Source organism: Esox lucius, chromosome 16 (genome assembly GCF_011004845.1).
Source record: "Esox lucius isolate fEsoLuc1 chromosome 16, fEsoLuc1.pri, whole genome shotgun sequence".
Classification (NCBI taxonomy): domain Eukaryota; kingdom Metazoa; phylum Chordata; class Actinopteri; order Esociformes; family Esocidae; genus Esox; species Esox lucius.
This window is the reverse complement of record NC_047584.1, coordinates 7,497,979-7,518,013: the sequence shown is the minus strand read 5'-3', so window position 1 is coordinate 7,518,013 and position 20,035 is coordinate 7,497,979. Positions and strand designations below refer to the sequence as shown.

The 20,035-nt window shown below is 39.3% G+C and overlaps 1 protein-coding gene across 1 annotated transcript in view; it reads right to left on the bottom strand.

Annotated features, from left to right (window-relative positions):
• The window catches only part of mlphb (melanophilin b), a 103,911-nt gene that overhangs the window by 13,068 nt on the left and 70,808 nt on the right, over positions 1-20,035 (bottom strand). Inside the window, exons 7-12 of the mRNA XM_034286695.1 lie at positions 16,162-16,254; positions 12,377-12,548; positions 10,864-11,096; positions 6,640-6,723; positions 5,914-6,177; positions 3,462-3,599 (exon numbers count right to left, since the gene is read on the bottom strand). Coding sequence (XP_034142586.1) covers positions 3,462-3,599; positions 5,914-6,177; positions 6,640-6,723; positions 10,864-11,096; positions 12,377-12,548; positions 16,162-16,254 — 984 coding nt within the window. The remainder of the gene's footprint in view (positions 1-3,461; positions 3,600-5,913; positions 6,178-6,639; positions 6,724-10,863; positions 11,097-12,376; positions 12,549-16,161; positions 16,255-20,035) is intronic.

Sequence of the window (20,035 nt, the reverse complement as noted above, 5' to 3'; positions counted from 1 at the left end):
TCTTGATCTGTTCACAATCAAATCACAGCCTCCCAAATGCTGTTCAAAGAGATGCATTGTCTTCCCTGACTGTAAATCTCACGTTTGAGAAGGGCCCACAAATTCTCAATAGGATTTAAGTCAGGAGAGGAAGGGGCCCAGGTCATTATTCTGGCATCTTTGTGGCCCTTGCTGGCAATCCAAACAGTGGAGTACTTGGATGCATGTGATGGAGCATTGTCCTGCATGAAGATCATGGCCTTCTTGAATGCTAGGACTTCTTCCTGTACCATGGTTTGAAGGAAGTATCTTCCAGAAACTGGCAGTAGGTTTGGGAGTTGATTTTCAGTCCATCTTCAGCCCGAAAAGGTCCAACTACCTCACCCTTAATGATAGCAGTCCATACCAGTACCCCTCTTCCACCTGGCTGGTGCCTGACTGAAGGGGTGCCATGTGTCCGTTAGTGATCCAGCCACAGGCCCATTCATCTGGTCCATCAAGAGTCACTCTCATTTCATCTGTCCATAAAACCTTTGAAAAATCTGTCTTCAGGTATTTCTTTGCCCACTCTATACAGTATATTTAAAATCTTATTCAGTGGTTGTAGTGTTTCAGCCTTCTTGACCTTGGTCATGTCTCTGAGCACTTGACACCTTGTACTTATGGACACTCCAGGTAGGTTGCAGTTCTGGAATAATGACATTGGTGGATAATGGGTTCCTGGTAGCTCCACGTTAAATTTTTCTCAAGTCTTTTGCAGTTAATTTGGGGCCTTTCTTCCCCATGCATATTTTGCACCCCAGTTGACTATTCAAAATAAAAAATGTGAGTGTCTGGTGGCCTCAATAGTTTAGCTATTTCAAGAGTGTTGCATCCGTCTGAAAAGCATTTTACAATTTCTGACTTTTCAGTGTCAGTTAAATTTATTTTATGGCCCATTTTACCTGTGGTCATGAAGCTGCCTAATAATTATGCACACCTTGATCTAAGGTGTTATTCACTGTTGCCACACCCTCCCTCATTACACAAATACATATAACCTGAAAACGATTCAATCCAATGAACATTCACGTTTATATGCTTTGGAGTTGGAAAATGTGCATAGAAATAATGATACGATCAGAATACTCACTTGCCTAATAATTGTGCATGCAGTATATTTTAAATTGAAGTCAAAATTACCCCAGTTGATTTCACCATTATATTTATTGAACATAAATATAACACAAATAATGTTTATTTGAAATTACTGAAAACTAAATGATACCAGAATCAAAGGATGGTAAATAAGCTTTTAAGTACAAACCCAATTCCAAAAAAGTTGGGACACTGTACAATTGTGTATAAAATCAGAATGCAATAATGTGGAAGTTTCAAATTTCAATATTTTATTCAGAATACAACATAGATGACATACCAAATGTTTAAACTGAGAAAATGTATCACTTTAAGGGAAAAATAAGTTGATTTCAAATTTCATGGCATCAACAATTGGGCCATGTTTACCACTGTGTGGCATCCCCTCTTCTTTTTATAACAGACTGCAAACGTCTGGGGACTGAGGAGACAAGTTGCTCAAGTTTATGAATAGGAATGTTGTCCCATTCTTGTCTAATACAGACTTCTAGTTGCTCAACTAGGTCTTCTTTGTCGCACCTTTTTATGATGCACCAAATGTTTTCTATGGGTTAAAGATCTGGACTGCAGGCTGGCCATTTCAGTACCTGGATCCTTCTTCTATGTAGCCATGACACTGTAATTGATGCAGAATGTGGTCTGGCATTGTCATGTTGGAAAATGCAAGGTCTTCTTTGAAAGAGACGACGTCTGGATGGGAGCATATGTTGTTCTAGAACTTGGATATAACTGTCAGCATTGATGGTGCCTTTCCAGATGTGTCGGCTGCCCATGCCACACGCACTCATGCCATCCCCATACCATCAGAGATGAAGGCTTCTGAACTGAGCGCTGATAACAACTTGGGTTGTCCTTGTCCTCTTTAGTCCGGATGACATGGCGTCCCAGTTTTCCAAAATGAACTTCACATTTTGATTCGTCTGACCACAGAACACTTTTTCACTTTGCCACAGTCCATTTTAAATTATCCTTGGCCCAGAGAAAACACCTGCACTTCTGGATCCTGTTTAGATACGGCTTCTTTTTTGACCTATAGAGTTTTAGCCGGCAACGGCGAATGGCGCGGTGGATTGTGTTCACCGACAATGTTTTCTGGAAGTATTCCTGAGCCCATGTTGTGATTTCCATTACAGTATCATTCCTGTATGTGATGCAGTGCTGTCTGAGGGCCCGAAGATCACGGGCATCCAGTATGGTTTTCCGGCCTTGACCCTTACGCCCAGAGATTGTTCCAGATTCTCTGAATCTTTGGATGATATTATGCACTGTAGATGATGTTAACTTCAAACTCTTTGCAATTTTTCTCTGAGAAACTCCTTTCTGATATTGCTCCACTATTTTTCGCCGTAGCATTGGGGGAATTGGTGATCCTCTGCCCATCTTGACTTCTGAGAGACACTGCCACTCTGAGAGGCTCTTTTTACACCCAATCCTGTTGCCAATTGACATAATAAGTTGGAAATTGGTCCTCCAGCTGTTCCTTATCTGTACATTTAACTTTTCCGGCGTCTTATTGCTACCTGTCCCAACTTTTTTGGGAATGAGTAGCTCTCATGAAATCCAAAATGAGCCAATATTTGGCATGACATTACAAAATGTCTCACTTTCAACATTCGATATGTTATCTATATTCTATTGTGATTTAAATATAAGTTTATGAGATTTGTAAATTATTCCATTACTTTTTTACTCAAAATGTGTACAGTGTCCCAACTTTTTTGTAATCGGGTTTGTAATAATGTGGATTGTACTTGGTATAAAAGCTGCAATGTTGTATTAAAAAAGTATATATTCACGTTTTACACAATATACAAAATAACTGTAACTTTCCTAAAGTATCAGTTTTTTATTCAGATAACATTAATTACATAACTAATAATGTTTTAAGAAGAACTAAGTTAAAACTTTTCTATGATGGAAGTTTATTAAGTAATTTACACTTGGGGTCCCCAGGGACCCCTGTCGGTAGTCCTTTTATTTTAAATACAGCTCGGGAAAAAATAAAGAGTCCACTGCACCTTTTTCTTTCCTTTCCAAAAAAGTTGGAAAGGAAGATTTTGCGTGAGGAACAGAAGGGTTAAAATTAAGAGACAACTGCAAGTTGAACGCTTCTGTTCCTCACTCAAAACTTTCCTTTTCAGCTTTTTTGGAAAGGAAAGAAAAAGGTGCAGTGGTCTCTTAATTTTTTCCATAGCTGTATGCTGGTAGGATGAGGGTTAATGGAAACACTCCAAATAAAATGATTAATGGGCCTGGACTAAGATCAATGTGTTTTCAGGAAACCATCCCTAAATGTCTGATTTGACCACTCGAACGCCTGTTTTACGGTAAGAATTGAGTCCTACTTCACTGACTGTGCTCTGTACAGTGGCTGCAGCCAACGCCACCATGCTTTCTAGCTTAAAAAGCTCTGTGGTGGTATTGGGGCGGGTCAGAGAATCTTCCTCACAAAGGCTCCCAGAATGTCCTGTTGAAAAACAGGCCTATAAAAGAAAAAAATATATATATATATGGCTTGAAAGAATAACAGGTTTGACAAAATAGTAAATAAAACTACATATATAGTTTAGAGGTAAATATACATGAACATAAACAATATATATGCAACACAAATTATTCAAACCGCTGACCAGTTTTGACAAACAATTATTAGTGAAACGTTGTCCAGTTTGATATTTTTCATTTCAAAACACTGAAATTCAAACTAAAATTGACATTGGATTTATGTTGGGAAATATATATATTTTTAATTATAAACATTTAAAAACTGTATGGTGGAAACTCCCAGTTTTTACATGCAGTAGATGAAAAAAATGTACCTAACAAGGATGCAATTACCATACCAAAATATCGAATTGTTTGGATTTTCCAGGGAGCATAGATGGATAAATAATCAAGCATAAGCTGCATCACACCACCCATGCACTGCCAAGAAAAGGCATTCAAATAAGGCCAACAACTACTTTGAAAACAAGGTAAATGTTTAGGAGTGGCGTAATTGTGCACCAGTCACATCAAGACCTCTGCCTACGGTCCTCAATTGAAGTGTGGACAAAAAGAAGCTATTACACACAAAAAAATCTGAAAATTTTACAGTGACCCTGCTTTGACTAAGAAAACTCAACATGCTTTGTGTGGCACCAACCAAACACTAACCATGTCTCAATACCATCTCTACAGTGAAGTACTGTATAGTTGGTTTTGCAACATTATGATGTGAAACAGAAAATAATGGAGGAAAATACAGGGAAACACTGAAATCTTTTTTTTGTAAGTACAATTAAAAACTGAAGCTTGAGAAAAAATTTACAAGAAAAATCAGCAGGACAATAATTTCAAGCACAAAACCAAAGCAACATTAGAGTGGACCAAAAAGGTGAATGTCCTACAGTGTCCCAGTCAAAGTCCGGATGTCCTTCCCATTGAGAATCTTTAGCACTACTTGAGCATGCACATAACTGGATTTCCTTTTGTTCCTTTAGCAAAGTGAGCTTTAAGAACTGTTAATGAGAAGAAAACCGTTTTCAAATGTTTTTTTCTGTCTTCAAATTACCAATAATTTTATTCAACTGTCTTTACGACATTTCTTTGAGCCAACATACAGGAGTTCAATTAACTTTGAAAACTGTTCTTTGAATTAGTTTGTTTCAATTGCTTTGGAACTATTATCAATAGTATGTGGGTATTTTTCAGAACTGATCACACTTGTAACACAGCTACTGTACAGTAGTCTCACATTCAAAACCACTGACTGGACTTTCATTTGGCTAGTAAACATATTTCGCTACAAGTCATCAAAACACAATTAAGTCATTGTAAGGACTACTTAATCCAAGAGCAAACAATACATGACACATGCTTCAAAATTACTCTTTAAAGTGCTGAAGGTAATCTGCTACTAAGTCCATGACCGCCAACATTTATCCTGAATAATGTAGATATGAAGCATCTTTATAGTAAACTTTCCCTTTTGAACTTCTGTTCAGATTTAAGTAATGATCCTGTTCAGTCTATGAGCAGAGAAAGTCCAACATTCAGTGTTTCCAGCTTGAATTAATATTCTGTAAAGGCAGGTTATAAAATCAAACTGATATTTTATTGTTGTTAAAGCACCTTATACATTTCAAGAAAATATGGATGAAAACCCACACTACATAAACACTTTTCAAAAGATAATGGTTAAGAAAAAACTGCTACTCGTACTGGTTTCAAAAGAATATTGGAAAACCTACTTCATGTGTTTTTTTCCTAGACGATATGTCTACTAAAATGTTTTATTTGGAGCAGTGACCAACGGTTGGAGACATGCTGTTTGTGAAGAAAAATGTAAACAGTGAGGCTCATCAACTTGATTAATGAATGTGCCTGTGCAATTCGGTGAAGTGGCTACAAAAGTTTCTACTCCTGCCAGTTAAATCCAGTGAAAAAGGCTGAAACGAATTCTTAAGGACTTCAGTATCTTAAAGACCATTAAAACATGCTGCATTTGCTACAGTTTGCATGTTTGTTTTCAAAATTGCAATGTTGTGAGTACAAGTATTATAAGTAATACACCGTTGAGTATACGTTCAAGCAAATCTCTCATTGACTAAAATATTTAAAGTTTGGATTCAGCGCATAAGAGCAGTGGGACAGGTGTTATGTAAGCCATTCAGAAGAATACTATGAGATGTATAACGATGTTTGACAACTGAAGACTTGTGATAGCAATCTGAGCAATTGGTTAAATTTAGCTGAACAGGTTGACAACTTTGTGGACTGTGGGAAACCCAGTCTGTCAGACTTGTTCTACTCTACCTGAGCTTGAGGGGGCTCCTGCAGTTCATTGATGGGTGAACTCATCATAATGCCAGGTTTGGAGGAAGATCTTGGGAGGGATCCGGACGGGCTCCTCCCACATGGGCTTTCCTTGGGGGACAGAGGCATCTTAGGGTCATCCTCGTCTGAGGACAGGCCCTTGTCACTGACGTTGCCAGTCAGCTGGTCCAGTTTCTGTCTCAGCTGCAGTTCCTCTAGGTCCACCTGCTCCATCTGAGGCAGAGGAGAGTTGCTGGACTGGCCCTGAGAACACAGAAAAGGGAGAAGTAATGTCTGTCTATCAGAAATAATACATTCATTTTAGAGTTGTTTTCTTAATTACGTGACAGCAAAATGTTTTCAATTTAGACCGGCCTTGTACATGGTGGTTTGTTGATTACTAGAGCGGAAATGGATTTGTGACTAGCATAGGACACATTTTGGATTGTCTGCTGGTTTTACCATGGGTCCTGACGGCTAGATGTCAGGATGACCTCTGACTTGCGGGACAAACCAAACATTTTAGTGTGTGGTTCCTCCCAAAAACAAATGTCCAAAATGAAAATCTTTTGAGACCGTAGATGAGCTTTTGAGCACACAAATAATGAGAAATTATTTGTAAAGCTGTTGATCTAACTTTTTCTTTGTATGGTATATCAAAGTACAGTCTACAATATGAAGGTACTTCTTAATCCAGCACAGAATGTCTCTAACGCAGCCATTTACCTGGTCATAGGGGGATGACACTTTCTGTTCCAGACGATTGAGTAGAGTCTCAATTACCAACATGCGTCTGTTCAGCTCAGTAATCTATAGCAGAAATAGGGAAACAAGGATATAGTAATAAAAGAAAGGAGCGGGAAAGGAAGAAAAAAAGTATAAAAAACCCACACAGGCTTCAGCCGTGGATGTTGCATCTTCTCAATTCTACTGAGCTTAAACAAATTGAGAACAGAAATAATAATAGAAAATGCCTGAAGCAGTGTGCTCCTACCCAAACCATGTCATTATGAAAAGCAATTTAGACAGCCATAATGGTAGGCCACTACTACAGCTGAGATTAAAAAGCCTTTATAGAAAACAAAAGAACCACACCTTTGCGTGAGGGCATTTTAAAAGTTAAGCTGTTGTTTGTTTTTCACATATTCACAGCAGTAGTTTGATTGAACCAAGCTTTTGATTTGAAAATGCAAGATGAATAGCCTACTGTACAGTATACAACAAACAGATTTAGGCCCAGAGAAGCATAACAGAAACGTCTGGGATAGGCTTGTCATTGGCTGCAAATAATCAGAGATGTCTGCATAAATTGATGTTGCAGTTTCTTTTGATCTCCAACATTCAGACATGTGTTGCTCTGCTGTCTCTGAATGCTCAGCTTTCTTCTTTTCAAGACCTTAGCCTCCACAGTATTGCCCAGCTGTGTGAGTAATAAGAAGACACAGGTTAACTAGATATTATCATTGGTGTGAGTAAGATACAATGTTTATATATTGGCAGGCTACCATCTTAATGCCCAGTAGTTCTTAATTGTTTACTTTGGCCTTTGTTAGTCCTCAACAATACATGGTCTGACCGGTTTAAGAAAGAGTGGTTTGTTGAAATATTGATTTAACAGATATTGACTACAGTCTGATTGAGTTACCAAATAATCTTTGCAGTATTTCTTCTTGATTGATAGATGTAAATAATAATAATGAATAACTGCACATGTAAAGTTGTTGTTGGGTCTGATGCAATATTAACATATGTAAACATAACCTCAATTCCTGTCTGAACTAACAGCTGTCTCTCCTCTCCATCGATTCATATGTACATTCCCTCTGTTACTGGGAACCAGGGCCCTGGTTGAATGCTACCCAGCACAAGTGATCTCTTTCTGTGTATGTTACAGCACTGACATATACCCTTAACATAAGACACTAATCATTAACAAACAAAAGACACAATAGCTGCGTTTGCACAAGCAGTCCAAGTCTGTTTCATATATGTATTTCCTACTGAACACACAGGATTTTTTTTTTATAGAAGACATTTTAAAAAACATTAAAGTGGGTGTTTATTCTTAATTCCCTGAGGAAAAAACTGTAAAGACAAAGGAAGAGACACTCATGAAAAGTGACAGAAAAAAAGACAGAAAAAAGGTAAGAAGCTCCCTGATCCCCTGCCTCTTGTCATGCATTCATCCAATGGCTTCCAGCCTATGTTATGTATAGCGACAGTATGATTTTAAAGTGACGTAACAGGTGTGAGCTTTACGTTCGGATCTCCCTCTTAGCAGGACAGTTGTAGTAAAAGATGAGACAAGAAACCGACTGTGGGATACAAAAAGGACCTGAGAGGACATGCTTTATTTGATATTAGGGTCCATAGCCGGGTTCATCAATGGAAATAAACACATCTTCCTCACCTCTGAGCAAAGCAAACAATTCTTAAAAGGTAAATCAAACAAAACAGTACCCTTTCTTGCACGTCGCCTGGTCAGCACCGGCATACATTGGTCATGCCTTCTTTTTCCTTGTCGTATTGCCTGCTCCCCTTTAACTCTTCCCCTGATGAGCAAAACCTGTTACCCCTCTCACCTGGGCCAACAGGCCACAGGAGCTTCATTTGGCCGAAACCTGACATTGCTGATGTTAAGTGGAAAACATCTGTGGTGGATTTGCTTATAATCTCAGAAGAATTTGTTAATAATTAAGTCCAGAAATGAACAAGGTTTGAATATAGAGGTATACTACAAACAGTAAAGTAAATAAGGTAATTATGAGATTAATTGGCCATTTTAATAGTATTAACTCTAGTTAGAATATTGGGAGTTATCTGAACTGGAACTGTTATGTTTGCAGTTCAGCTGTCACCCCCTGACGATGCCAATCAAGCCTGATCAAGGGATGGATCAAATGGAAAAAAAGTGATTCTTGCGGGAGATCAACACAATATTACCTCATCCATGTACTCTGAATCAACAGTTGGCTTTTTTGCAATGTCTTTTTGCAGTCCGATGTGAACTCACCTGTAAATGCATACATAGTTACTTAGATCATTTTTAATGCACCTTGATCATCAAAGTAAACTCTTCTTGTTTACTAATAAAGATGTTTAATTATTATTATTTTTTTTATATATACAACAACAGCATTTTTGGAACCAGGTTTTTCACAGTACATGTAATAGCATCTGCGTTTTCTTTCTGCACATACAAATTAACTTGACATGTGGTATAAAAGGTTTTATAAGAGGTATAAAAATCCACTTTCTGTTTCCATCAATCATTCGTCTCAAGGTTGTTTGGCCTGTCCCGCATCCTTATTCAAAGCAGTCAGAGTTTAGTGGGATGTTTCTGCCCATGGTTCACGAATAAGCTATGGAGTGTCCTTTTTTCTGATATTCTCAAATTGAAAGCTAACTGGGCACATTCTTATTCCTCCAGGTTGCTTACAGGTCTGAGAATGGGGTTATGGAGCAGGCAAGACTCCTCCATAATGCTTCCATTGACAATGAGTTTGCTGGTTACAACTAATTGCATGCTACTGGGCATATGACCTGTTAGGCTACCCCAATTCCTCCTATTCAGCTGGGGCAGCTTGACATGATCAGCTCTGATGTGTATTCATTTCTGACCGCTGCTGGGTGTTTGCTCATCACTTCCTCCATCCTTCAGGTCTACCAGGGCGAGTTACGGTTGGTTACCCCTGAGCGGTGTGCTTAGTTGTATGGATCCATCTCTTGATGCTCCATGATGTATCAGCACTCCAGAATGCCAGGTCAGCCATTAGACTGCGGGGACATACTTGTACAGAACACGTTGATCCATGGATATCTTCAAGAAAAAATATACTGTGTGTGTCGTTCTGTGAAGTGCGAGGGTAGCGAGTGCGTAAAAGGAGAGGCAAAAAAGGAAAACAACAAACTGACCACAACATGTAAGCGATATTTGGCTCGACTTTAATACAGTAGCAAAGGCACAGCACCACATAGTCAGTCAATACCATGTAAACGCAATAATCTGTGGGGTGTAGGTGGAAAACAAGGCACACGTATACACAAATAATTTGTGATAAGGAGCAGGTGTGTCCATGGGGTGCGCTGCTGCCATCAATCTCCTGCTGGCGTACTCTAGCGAGGTGGAGCGCCAGAGAGGGAGAATATTAATCTTCCAGCAGGACAAAATGTCCAAACATACACCAAAAGCCACGCTGGAGTGGCTTAAAAACTAAAAAGTATATGTCCCGGAGTGGCCCAGTCAAAGCCTGGATCCAAATCAAAAGGAGAATATGTGGAAAGAGATCAAAGTTTCTGTTCACCAAGGGTCCCAATAAAACTTGACAGAGCCTGAGCAATTTTGACCCCCAAAAAACATTGTTTCCAAAACTGGTAGACACTTATATGAATAGACTAATGGCTGCCAAAGGTGCTTCTGCTAAATATTGACTATAGGGGTGAATACTTAAGCTATTATTTTTGGCTTTGTATTTGTAATGAATTAAGAACAAATTTGATATTTTATTATTCACTTGGATATTAACGGTACAGACTTTTAATTAAGATGTCCTAATTACTTCATACAGACTAACTAAATAAATTGACTTTGATTTAATGTTGTAACAAATAATAAAATGTGTAAAAGTTTAAGGGAGGTGAATACTTTTGAGAGCCACTGTATACCTAGCTAGCCAGCGTGACTAGAAAGAAAATAGTGGATTTTGTAAATGACGAGTCTCAATACATTTTTGCTACTGAAAATGCAGAAAAATGTAAAACCATCCTGTTGTCCTTTATTTAAAAGATCACATCATGGGAATACATGGTTCCAGAGGATTAACCCTTAGGACAAGATTAGATTTAGGTTCATATTCAGATTAGGATTATTTTTTGAATGAACTACATTTTTATATTTATTTATAAGACTAAGTTAGATTTATGCATGTCTGTTTATTTTATGTCCTTTACCTGTGGTGGCACTCCGTGACTGATGCTCTCTTGTGACAAGAAGTGACTAGATCTGCGTGATGGTTGGTGCTGGTACTGACGGTGGTACTCTTCCTCTTCGTCCGAGTCCACCTGGCCAAACAGCTGCCCGCTGATATGGAGGTGCCCGTTGTAGGCACTTCCACCTGAAGATTGACTCATCCTGGACAAAGACTGTGCTCGCATAAGCCGGTTCTCGGAGTATGGCATGTCGTCTGTTCAAAGAAAGAGAGTTCATAGACAGGGAGCCAAGAGAAGTTATTATGAGAAAAGCAAAGCGAGGGATGAGAAAATAGAGAGATGTGCAATAAAATATGCCCATTTTTAGGGAAATAATTATCTGCCATTCTATAGTTCATATCTAGTGCCGAACACAATTTTGACAGAGTTCATTTTTGTTTATTTGAGTACTTGAGCAACCTATGGAGTGCATGGATTTTCAGGTTTAGGTCTGATCATTGTCTACATTTTGTGTATGTGTGTTCGTTGTGTCTTAAACATGCGGTTTTGTATATATACACAATACACTCACCTAAAGGATTATTAGGAACACCATACTAATACTGTGTTTGACCCCCTTCAGAACTGCCTTAAATCTACGTGGCATTGATTCAACAAGGTGCTGAAAGCATTCTTCAGAAATGTTGGCCCATATTGATAGGATAGCATCTTGCAGTTGATGGAGATTTGTGGGATGCACATCCAGGGCACGAAGCTCCCGTTCCACCACATCCCAAAGATGCTCTATTGGGTTGAGATCTGGTGACTGTGGGGGCCATTTCAGTACAGTGAACTCATTGTCATGTTCAAGAGACCAATTTGAAATGATTCAAGCTTTGTGACATGGTGCATTATCCTGCTGGAAGTAGCCATCAGAGGATGGGTACATGGTGGTCATAAAGGGATGGACATGGTCAGAAACAATGTGGTACCCGGTGGGGTCTTCTGCTGTCATAGCCCATCCTCCTCAAGGTTGTGTGTGTTGTGGCTTCACAAATGCTTTGCTGCATACCTCGGTTGTAACGAGTGGTTATTTCAGTCAAAGTTGCTCTTCTATCAGCTTGAATCAGTCGGCCCATTCTCCTCTGACCTCTAGCATCAACAAGGCATTTTCGCCCACAGGACTGCCGCATACTGGATGTTTTTCCCTTTTCACACCATTCTTTGTAAACCCTAGAAATGGTTATGCATGAAAATCCCAGTAACTGAGCAGATTGTGAAATACTCAGACCAGCCCGCCTGGCACCAACAACCATGCCACGCTCAAAATTGCTTAAATCACCTTTCTTTCCCATTCTGACATTCAGTTTGGAGTTCAGGAGATTGTCTTGACCAGGACCACAACCCTAAATGCATTGAAGCAACTGCTATGTGATTGGTTGATTAGATAATTGCATTAATGAGAAATTGAACAGGTGTTCCTAATAATCCTTTAGGTGAGTGTATATATATATTTTTGTGTGTGTGCACATTCAACACATGGCATGATTCTCACCAAAGCGCGCCAGCTTGTCCAGCAGACTAATCCGGGGATTGTGAAGAACCTCAGCGTTAAACTCAGGATCTCTCTGACCCTGCTCCTCGAGGATTTGCTGGAACATGAAGGCCATGTCGGCTTCAGCAATCAGGGACTCCCTTCTGCCTCCCTCCAGACTGCTGTGTGGACTCTGGGGACATCAACACCACCACATATTTTAGTGTCTAAGTCATTAGTTCATTATATAATATACAATCTAAATGTAAACGTTTGGAATAATGTACACATTTTGCACTTATGGAAATAAATTGGTACATCAGTGCCAGTGAATCCAACGCCCTCTCTCCCTCACTTCATCATGGACACCTGTTTTCATTGATCACTTCCCGCAAATGTTTCACCTCATCACGGCCCCTATTTTAGTTCCAACTTTCCCAATGTTCCCTTTTGGTCTTTGTTTTGGTTTTACCATAACATTATTTTGTCTGGTGATTTAGTTTAGGATTTGTCATGTTTTAGTTCCTTTATTGAATGTCCTCTGTTCTCCCTTCGCTTATGCCCTACCATTCTTCAACATTACAGAAAGACTGACCAAACCAAGACGCAGCGGGTGAAAGGAGAACCTGTGACTGGTGGATAGTTCCCCCTTTAAATATTTGGTCGGGAGGGGTGCCCACGGTCCAGAATGCAACAATGTACCGGCTCCGTCGCGGGACACCCACGGAGGTTGACCTGGGAATGAAAGGAGAAGGGTGCTCGGCAGCTGCGCAAGGAGTGCCAGGGACCGGGTTTGTCGGCCCTGAGGGTTTCAGGATGCTATGGCGTGCCAGCTCCAGAGCGGAACCCCCACGTTTCTGGGATTATGAAGGGGACCATTGGCCCCAACAGCCGCCAATGAGAAGAGCGCCCCGTAAGTTCCTGCACTGTTCCCACTGTCCAGTCGTTGGTCCCAGTGCAAAGCCTCAGCCGGCCCCTTCTGGTTCTCGCTTTTGAGGTTGGCTGTTCTAGTTGCTCACAGAGCCCTTTCCCTATGGCTCCATGGGCTTTGGAAATGCACCAGGCATGGCGGCTGCCGCCTTTGGTTACACCCAGCCCCCCCCCACCCCTTCTGGTACTGTTTTCCTTGTCGCCTTTGGGGGCGTACTGTCATGGTCTGGCATAGCAGCCAGCCGTGGAAGTGTATCCACTGCCCTCTCTCCCTCACGGACTCTTATTTTCCCTCATCACGGACACTATTTTAGTTCCTGTTTTCCCAATGTTCCCTGTCTGTCTTTGTATTGGTTTTACCATGTGTAATGTTGTTTAGTTTTGTCAGGCAATTTAGTATCCATTTTGTCATGTTTTTCTTCCTTTTTAAAATGTCTTCCATTCTCCCTGCGCTCGTGTCCTGCCTCACCATTCTTCAACATTACAGTACTTTTATACACCAAAGTGGCATTCAACTGATCATAATGTATAGTCAGGACATTAAATAACGTGAAAAAGTACTATGACAATTTGATATATTTTTTTAACTACTTCAAAGTGTTCTCATAAAAACATCCTCCACGTGCAGCAATGACAGCTTTGCAGATCCTTGGCATTCTAGCTGTCAGTTTGTCCATTTACTCAGTGGACATTTCACCCCACTCTTCCTGTAGCACTTGCCATAGATGTGGCTGGCTTGTTGGGCACTTCTCACACACCTTACAGTCTAGATGATCCCACAAAAGCTCAATGGTTTCAACGGGCCATAACCCTCTTTTCCAGTTATCTGTTGTCAGATGTCTGTGTTTCTTTGTCCACTCTAAACTTTTTTGGGGTTTTCTGTTTCAAAAGTGGCTTTTTCTTTGCAATTCATCCCCTAATGCCTGCACCCCTGAGTCATCTCTTCACTGTTGTACATGAAACTGGTGTTGAGTAGGTAGAATTCAATGAAGCTTTCAGCTGAGGACATGTGAGATGTCTATTTCTCAACTAGAGACTCTGATGTACTTATCCTTTTGTTTAGTTGTACATCTGGGCCTTCCACATCTCTTGCTGTCCTTCTCAGCGTCAGTTGTCCTTTGTCTTTGAAGACTGTAGTGTACACCTTGTATGAAATCTTCTGTTTTTTTGGGCAATTTGTTTAAGCATTCCTTCAATCCTCAAAACATTGATTGACTGACAAGTTTCTAGAGATTGTTTTTTATTTTAAAAAATGTTTGACCTAATACCGACTTTAAGACATGCCAGTCTATTGTATTCTGTAGCAACTCAAAAACAAACACAAAGACAATGTTAAGCTTAACAAACCAAATAACTTTCAGCTGAATTTCAGGGAATTTCCGCCTATGATGGAGTTCGGTTGGTGGGAGGGGCAGCGGTCTTAGCTGCAACTGTTGTTTGTAGAAATTCGGCAGGATTCTTTGTGTGTTGCTTTTAGATGCTGTATCGAGTTCGAAGTGTTTACTTTTTTTTTAAAATATATTGACTGAGATAGCTCTCACCTTATATACTGTGCAACAAAGCAGCCTGGCACTATATTAACTGTCGTTAACATGTGACTGGATAAACGTTACTCCATTATAAAAATTTGGTAAGCATGATGCCTTTTGAGACACCACAATTGGTCGCAAGTAATCGGCCGATACCGATAATAAATTTCTTTGCCTCAAATCGTCTGTTACCGATTTCTGGCTGATTAATTGGTGCATCCCTAATTTCATATTTGCATGCTCATCGCATTCTCACAACCAGCTTAATGAGGTATACACCTGGAAAGCCACTCATGAAGAGTACCTCACGAAGCTGGTCGAGAGAATACTAAGAGTGTGAAAAGCTGTGATCAAAGCAAAAGGTGGCTAATTTGAAGAATCTAAAATATTCATTTATTTTGATTTATTTAACAAACAACTTTTTTGTTACTACACGATTCCATGTTATTTCATGGTTTTGATGTCTTCACAATGAGTAGATGTGTCCAAACCTTTGACTGGTACTATATTTAATATTATGTTGCTTAATACAACCTGCTAGATATTTTCAAAAATGCTAGTTAGGAATAGTTTATTTGACTGGCTAGGTTAGGGTTAGGTATAAGGGGACAAACTGCTTTTTACCTTTATTTTACCAGGTATGTTTACTGAGAACACTTATTTTAAGCAACAACCTATAGGGAATTGTTTTGGGAGTGATGGATATTGAGTTAATAGAATGCTGGACATGTTGTTATGAGGACAGCCCTGCTATTATGATAAGCGCCATGGAATCTATACTCACCAATAAAAGTATGGTTTTCTCACATTTGAGTGACATTCACTTAGTAAAGGTTAGAAACAGATGTAATGACAAGGCATGTTATCCCATGCACCCATTTTGTAAAGGTTCAGTCTCTTTTCCAGAAAGAATATTCTACCACACAAAAATGCAATGATAGCCCTAGTTAGTCCAGTCAAGTAGTCTTGATAGGTGTGGAAAAATGTTGGGCTTGTGAAATTAAATTGTTTAATTTTATTGAGCCAACATTTGTTCCAGACATCATAGACTCACTGAATACTTACAGTTGATACATCGCCCAATTTTAAAGGAAAAGATAAAAGGAAAATAATATGTTCACTGGACTGCATGAATTAAACAATGAATATAATAGGTTAAAGTTGCCAAGAAATAAACTAGTATGTGTCTGTGAGTTTTCCGGGGAGGGTGTCACTTAGACACTTTTTGTCAAAGTGACCCCTACATGATCACTGTGACAAAAAAGGAATAGGATGGGCTAATAGCCTAAGGAGGAGGTCCATATTAAGTAAGAGGGAGTGCAAAGGACTTCATCTTCCAGATAGTACCTGACAGATGTCTGGCTGAATGTGGGTGGAGTAGTTGGGGTCCAGACCAAAATCGACAGGGCGCACAGTGAGCAGTCGTTTGGTCTTTTTCATCTTTAAGAGAGCAGACAGGGACAATGTTATCCATAGGGACAAGAGTGAGGACAGGACATATTAGTAAAGGCATGGAGAATTGATACTGGTCAAGTATTAATAACTACTGAGACACAATCCCTCAGGAGCTATGGATGTGACCAATGGCATTCCAACAAAAGTGTCCCTTTTTCAAATATATATATATATGTGTGTGTGTGTGTGTGTGTGTAATATTTCACCTGAAATACAACCTCTCCCTTCCACAGTGGGGGGATGTACAGCAATGGCTTCATATGGCTTTACACATCTGGCTCAGTTGGGGAAAAATTGCAAAACCAAGGCTAAAGAGAAATGTATATACTGTAAATTAGTGTTCTACAATGTGGAGATTCAATTAAAGTGTTTGCTAGACTGATATGCAACACATGCGTAAGCATCCTTACGATGGCTTTTGGTCAGCAACAATGATGTTGTTCCCTGTGTCAATATTCCAGTATGATTCTTCTGGTAATTTAAGGAAGATATTGTCACTGTTTTCTTTTTGGAATACCAATGATCAAAATATGCTTAATGGACGCCATTAAAGGTGGACATTTAATTAAATGTAAATAAACCGAAAAAGCATTTAATCCAACAACACTGGCCCATGTCTATCTTAGTCATTCAGGTGGTGTGGTCTGCATTCACCACTTGAGGGTGCCCTCCCTCTATCAATTTTTCCTGTGGTAACCAAAACAGGACGTGTTGAGAGGAACATACACCAAAATGGAGTTTAGAAAATTATTTATAAAATTGGTCACCATGGCCCAAATTCACATCTCAGGAGAATGCTAATCTATGACTATATATTAAGTATTCTCCAAAGAAGAGGACTTAGCTTTGTAAGGTAAATTAAAAGAAGTGACACTATATACTGCTGGGTTAAAAAGAGACAGATGTGCTTGCTTCCGTAATATTTCTGTGACCTTAGATGAGCAAACTTACTTTGAGACAATTTGTGAATACACACCAATTACTTATCAGCAAATAAATATTGAAAGAATTTTTGTAGTTTTTGTTGTTCATTTTGATTCACTTTTCTCATCCACTTCTCTGTTTATTGGATTTATACCGAATGGCTCCCTATTCTCTATGTAGGGCACTACTTTTGAGTGGGAATAGGTTGCAATTTAGAACACAGCCACCGGTCTTGAACTAATGTGTGTCCTGATCTATGACAGCCTGGTATGTCAGTTTTAACCATGATGCGCCGCTCCAGTACTGGTTCCACTATCCCTTAACATTGACCAGCTGCTCATTTACAAAGGTCAGCAAAGGCAACCTGGTTTCATCATCTCAACTGTCAAACAACAGGACAAGAGCATATCCATATGACGAAAGATTAGGGGAAGTACAGGGTAGAGTGCCCAGCAGAAAGAATCTAGTAAAGTAATAATTCTATGGCATCTAGTTTAGGGCACAACTATAGAAGACGATTGTCATGTTGTGAGCTGAGTTCATGCTTTTTCGCAATTATTATTTTATTGTTGTCTAGACATGTTACCAGAACAACAGATCTGTAGACAATAAACATTTCAACATCTTCAATGTAAAAATGTTGTGCGCATAAGTGTTAAGACCAAGGTTTGCTCCTCTCAAAAGTTAAACAATATATTCAGCAGGAACGTCACTCTATTAGCCCATTTTTGTTCTATGTCTAAAACCAAAACTGTGTTCAAAAATGTCAATTATTTGCTAATTATTTTCATATAAAAAAGGTATTCAAAAGTGATGTTGGAAAACAAAGCCAATACATTTATTTTCAGAAACTGACCTAGTGATGATAAATATACCTGTAATGCTGAGGCGCATTATTTACACAGAACATGCTTACACATAGTTGCCTGAACCACAACAGTACACTACAGGCCAACAAGATGGAATGTCAGCTCCAACCAAAATGAAGCACAGAGATGTCTAGAAGCACTTCTGCGATCCGGCCCTGACTATTTCTCCCAGGCACAGAGATGCCTAGAAGCACCCCATAGTCAGGACTTGACAATGTACCAGCCGAACCAACATTTAACAAAATATTCCTCACTCTTCCATCCAAAAAGCAAAGCTAGCTTGCTATTTACCCAACTGTGTAATAATACATGCTTAACTCAAGCCCAGAACATCCACAAAATTTGCTAGGCAAATAACATTAGTCAGTAGCTAGCTGTAAATGCTAGCAAACTATGAGGCCAAAATGTTTGTACAGTAATGTTAAGAGTTACATCTATTGATCGACTAAACTACTAACTAACAGACTCAGTATTGAATATATTTACAAACCCAATTCCAAAAAAGTTGGGACACTGTACAAATTGTGAGTAAAAAAGGAATGGAATAATTTACAAATCTCATAAACTTATATTTAATTCACAATAGAATATAGATAACATAACAATGTTGAACAATGTTAGACATTTTGTAATGTCATGCCAAATATTGGCTCATTTTGGATTTCATGAAAGCTACACATTCCAAAAAAGGAATGATACTGTTATGGAAATCACAACATGGGCTCAGGAATACTTTCAGAAAACATTGTCAGTGAACACAATCCACCGTGCCATTCGCCGTTGCCGGCTAAAACTCTATAGGTCAAAAAAGAAGCCGTATCTAAAAAGGATCCAGAAGCGCAGGCGTTTTCTCTGGGCCAAGGATCATTTAAAATGGACTGTGGCAAAGTGGAAAAGTGTTCTGTGGTCAGACTAATCAAAATTTGAAGTTCATTTTGGAAAACTGGGACGCCATGTCATCCGGACTAAAGAGGACAAGGACAACCCAAGTTGTTATCAGCGCTCAATTCAGAAGCCTGCATCTCTGATGGTATGGGGTTGCATGAGTGCGTGTGGCATGGGCAGCCGACACATCTGGAAAGGCACCATCAATGCTGACAGTTATATCCAAGTTCTAGAACAACATATGCTCCCATCCAGACGTCGTCTCTTTCAAAGAAGACCTTGCATTTTCCAACATGACAATGCCAGACCACATTCTGCATCAATTACAGTGACATGGCTACATAGAAGAAGGATCCGGGTACTGAAATGGCCAGCCTGCAGTCCAGATCTTTCACCCATAGAAAACATTTGGCGCATCATAAAGAGGAACGTGCGACAAAGAAGACCTAAGACAGTTGAGCAACTTGAAGCCTGTATTAGACAAGAATGGGACATTATTCCTATTCATAAATTTGAGCAACTTGTCTCCTCAGTACCCAGACGTTTGCAATCTGTTATAAAAAGAAGAGGGGATGCCACACAATGGTAAACATGGCCTTGTCCCAACTTTTTTGAGATGTGTTGATGCCATGAAATTTAAAATCAACTTATTCTTCCCTTAAAGTGATACATTTTCTCAGTTTAAACATTTGATATGTCATCTATGTTGTATTCTGAATAAAATATTGAAATTTGAAACTTTCACGTCATTGCATTCAGTTTTTATTCACAATTGTACAGTGTCCCAACTTTTTTGGAATTGGGTTTGTGACAGTTAGTTATTAGTTAAAGTCATGCTTACATACCTAGACATCTACACCCCAGAACTACCGCCTATTAGCTAGCCAAAAAATGTGCAGTTAGTAAATCTAAGCCAATGCATCAACAATGTAATCAATAACTGATTGTCTATGCTCTGGCACAACTCATTGACAAATTCATAATTTTTGCTATAATCAAAAGCATAGCTAGCTAAATGTTAGTTTTTAATGTTTCCATTTTGTGATGTTCAATTTGCGATATTGCCCTGCCTTGTTGCAAATCTTCAC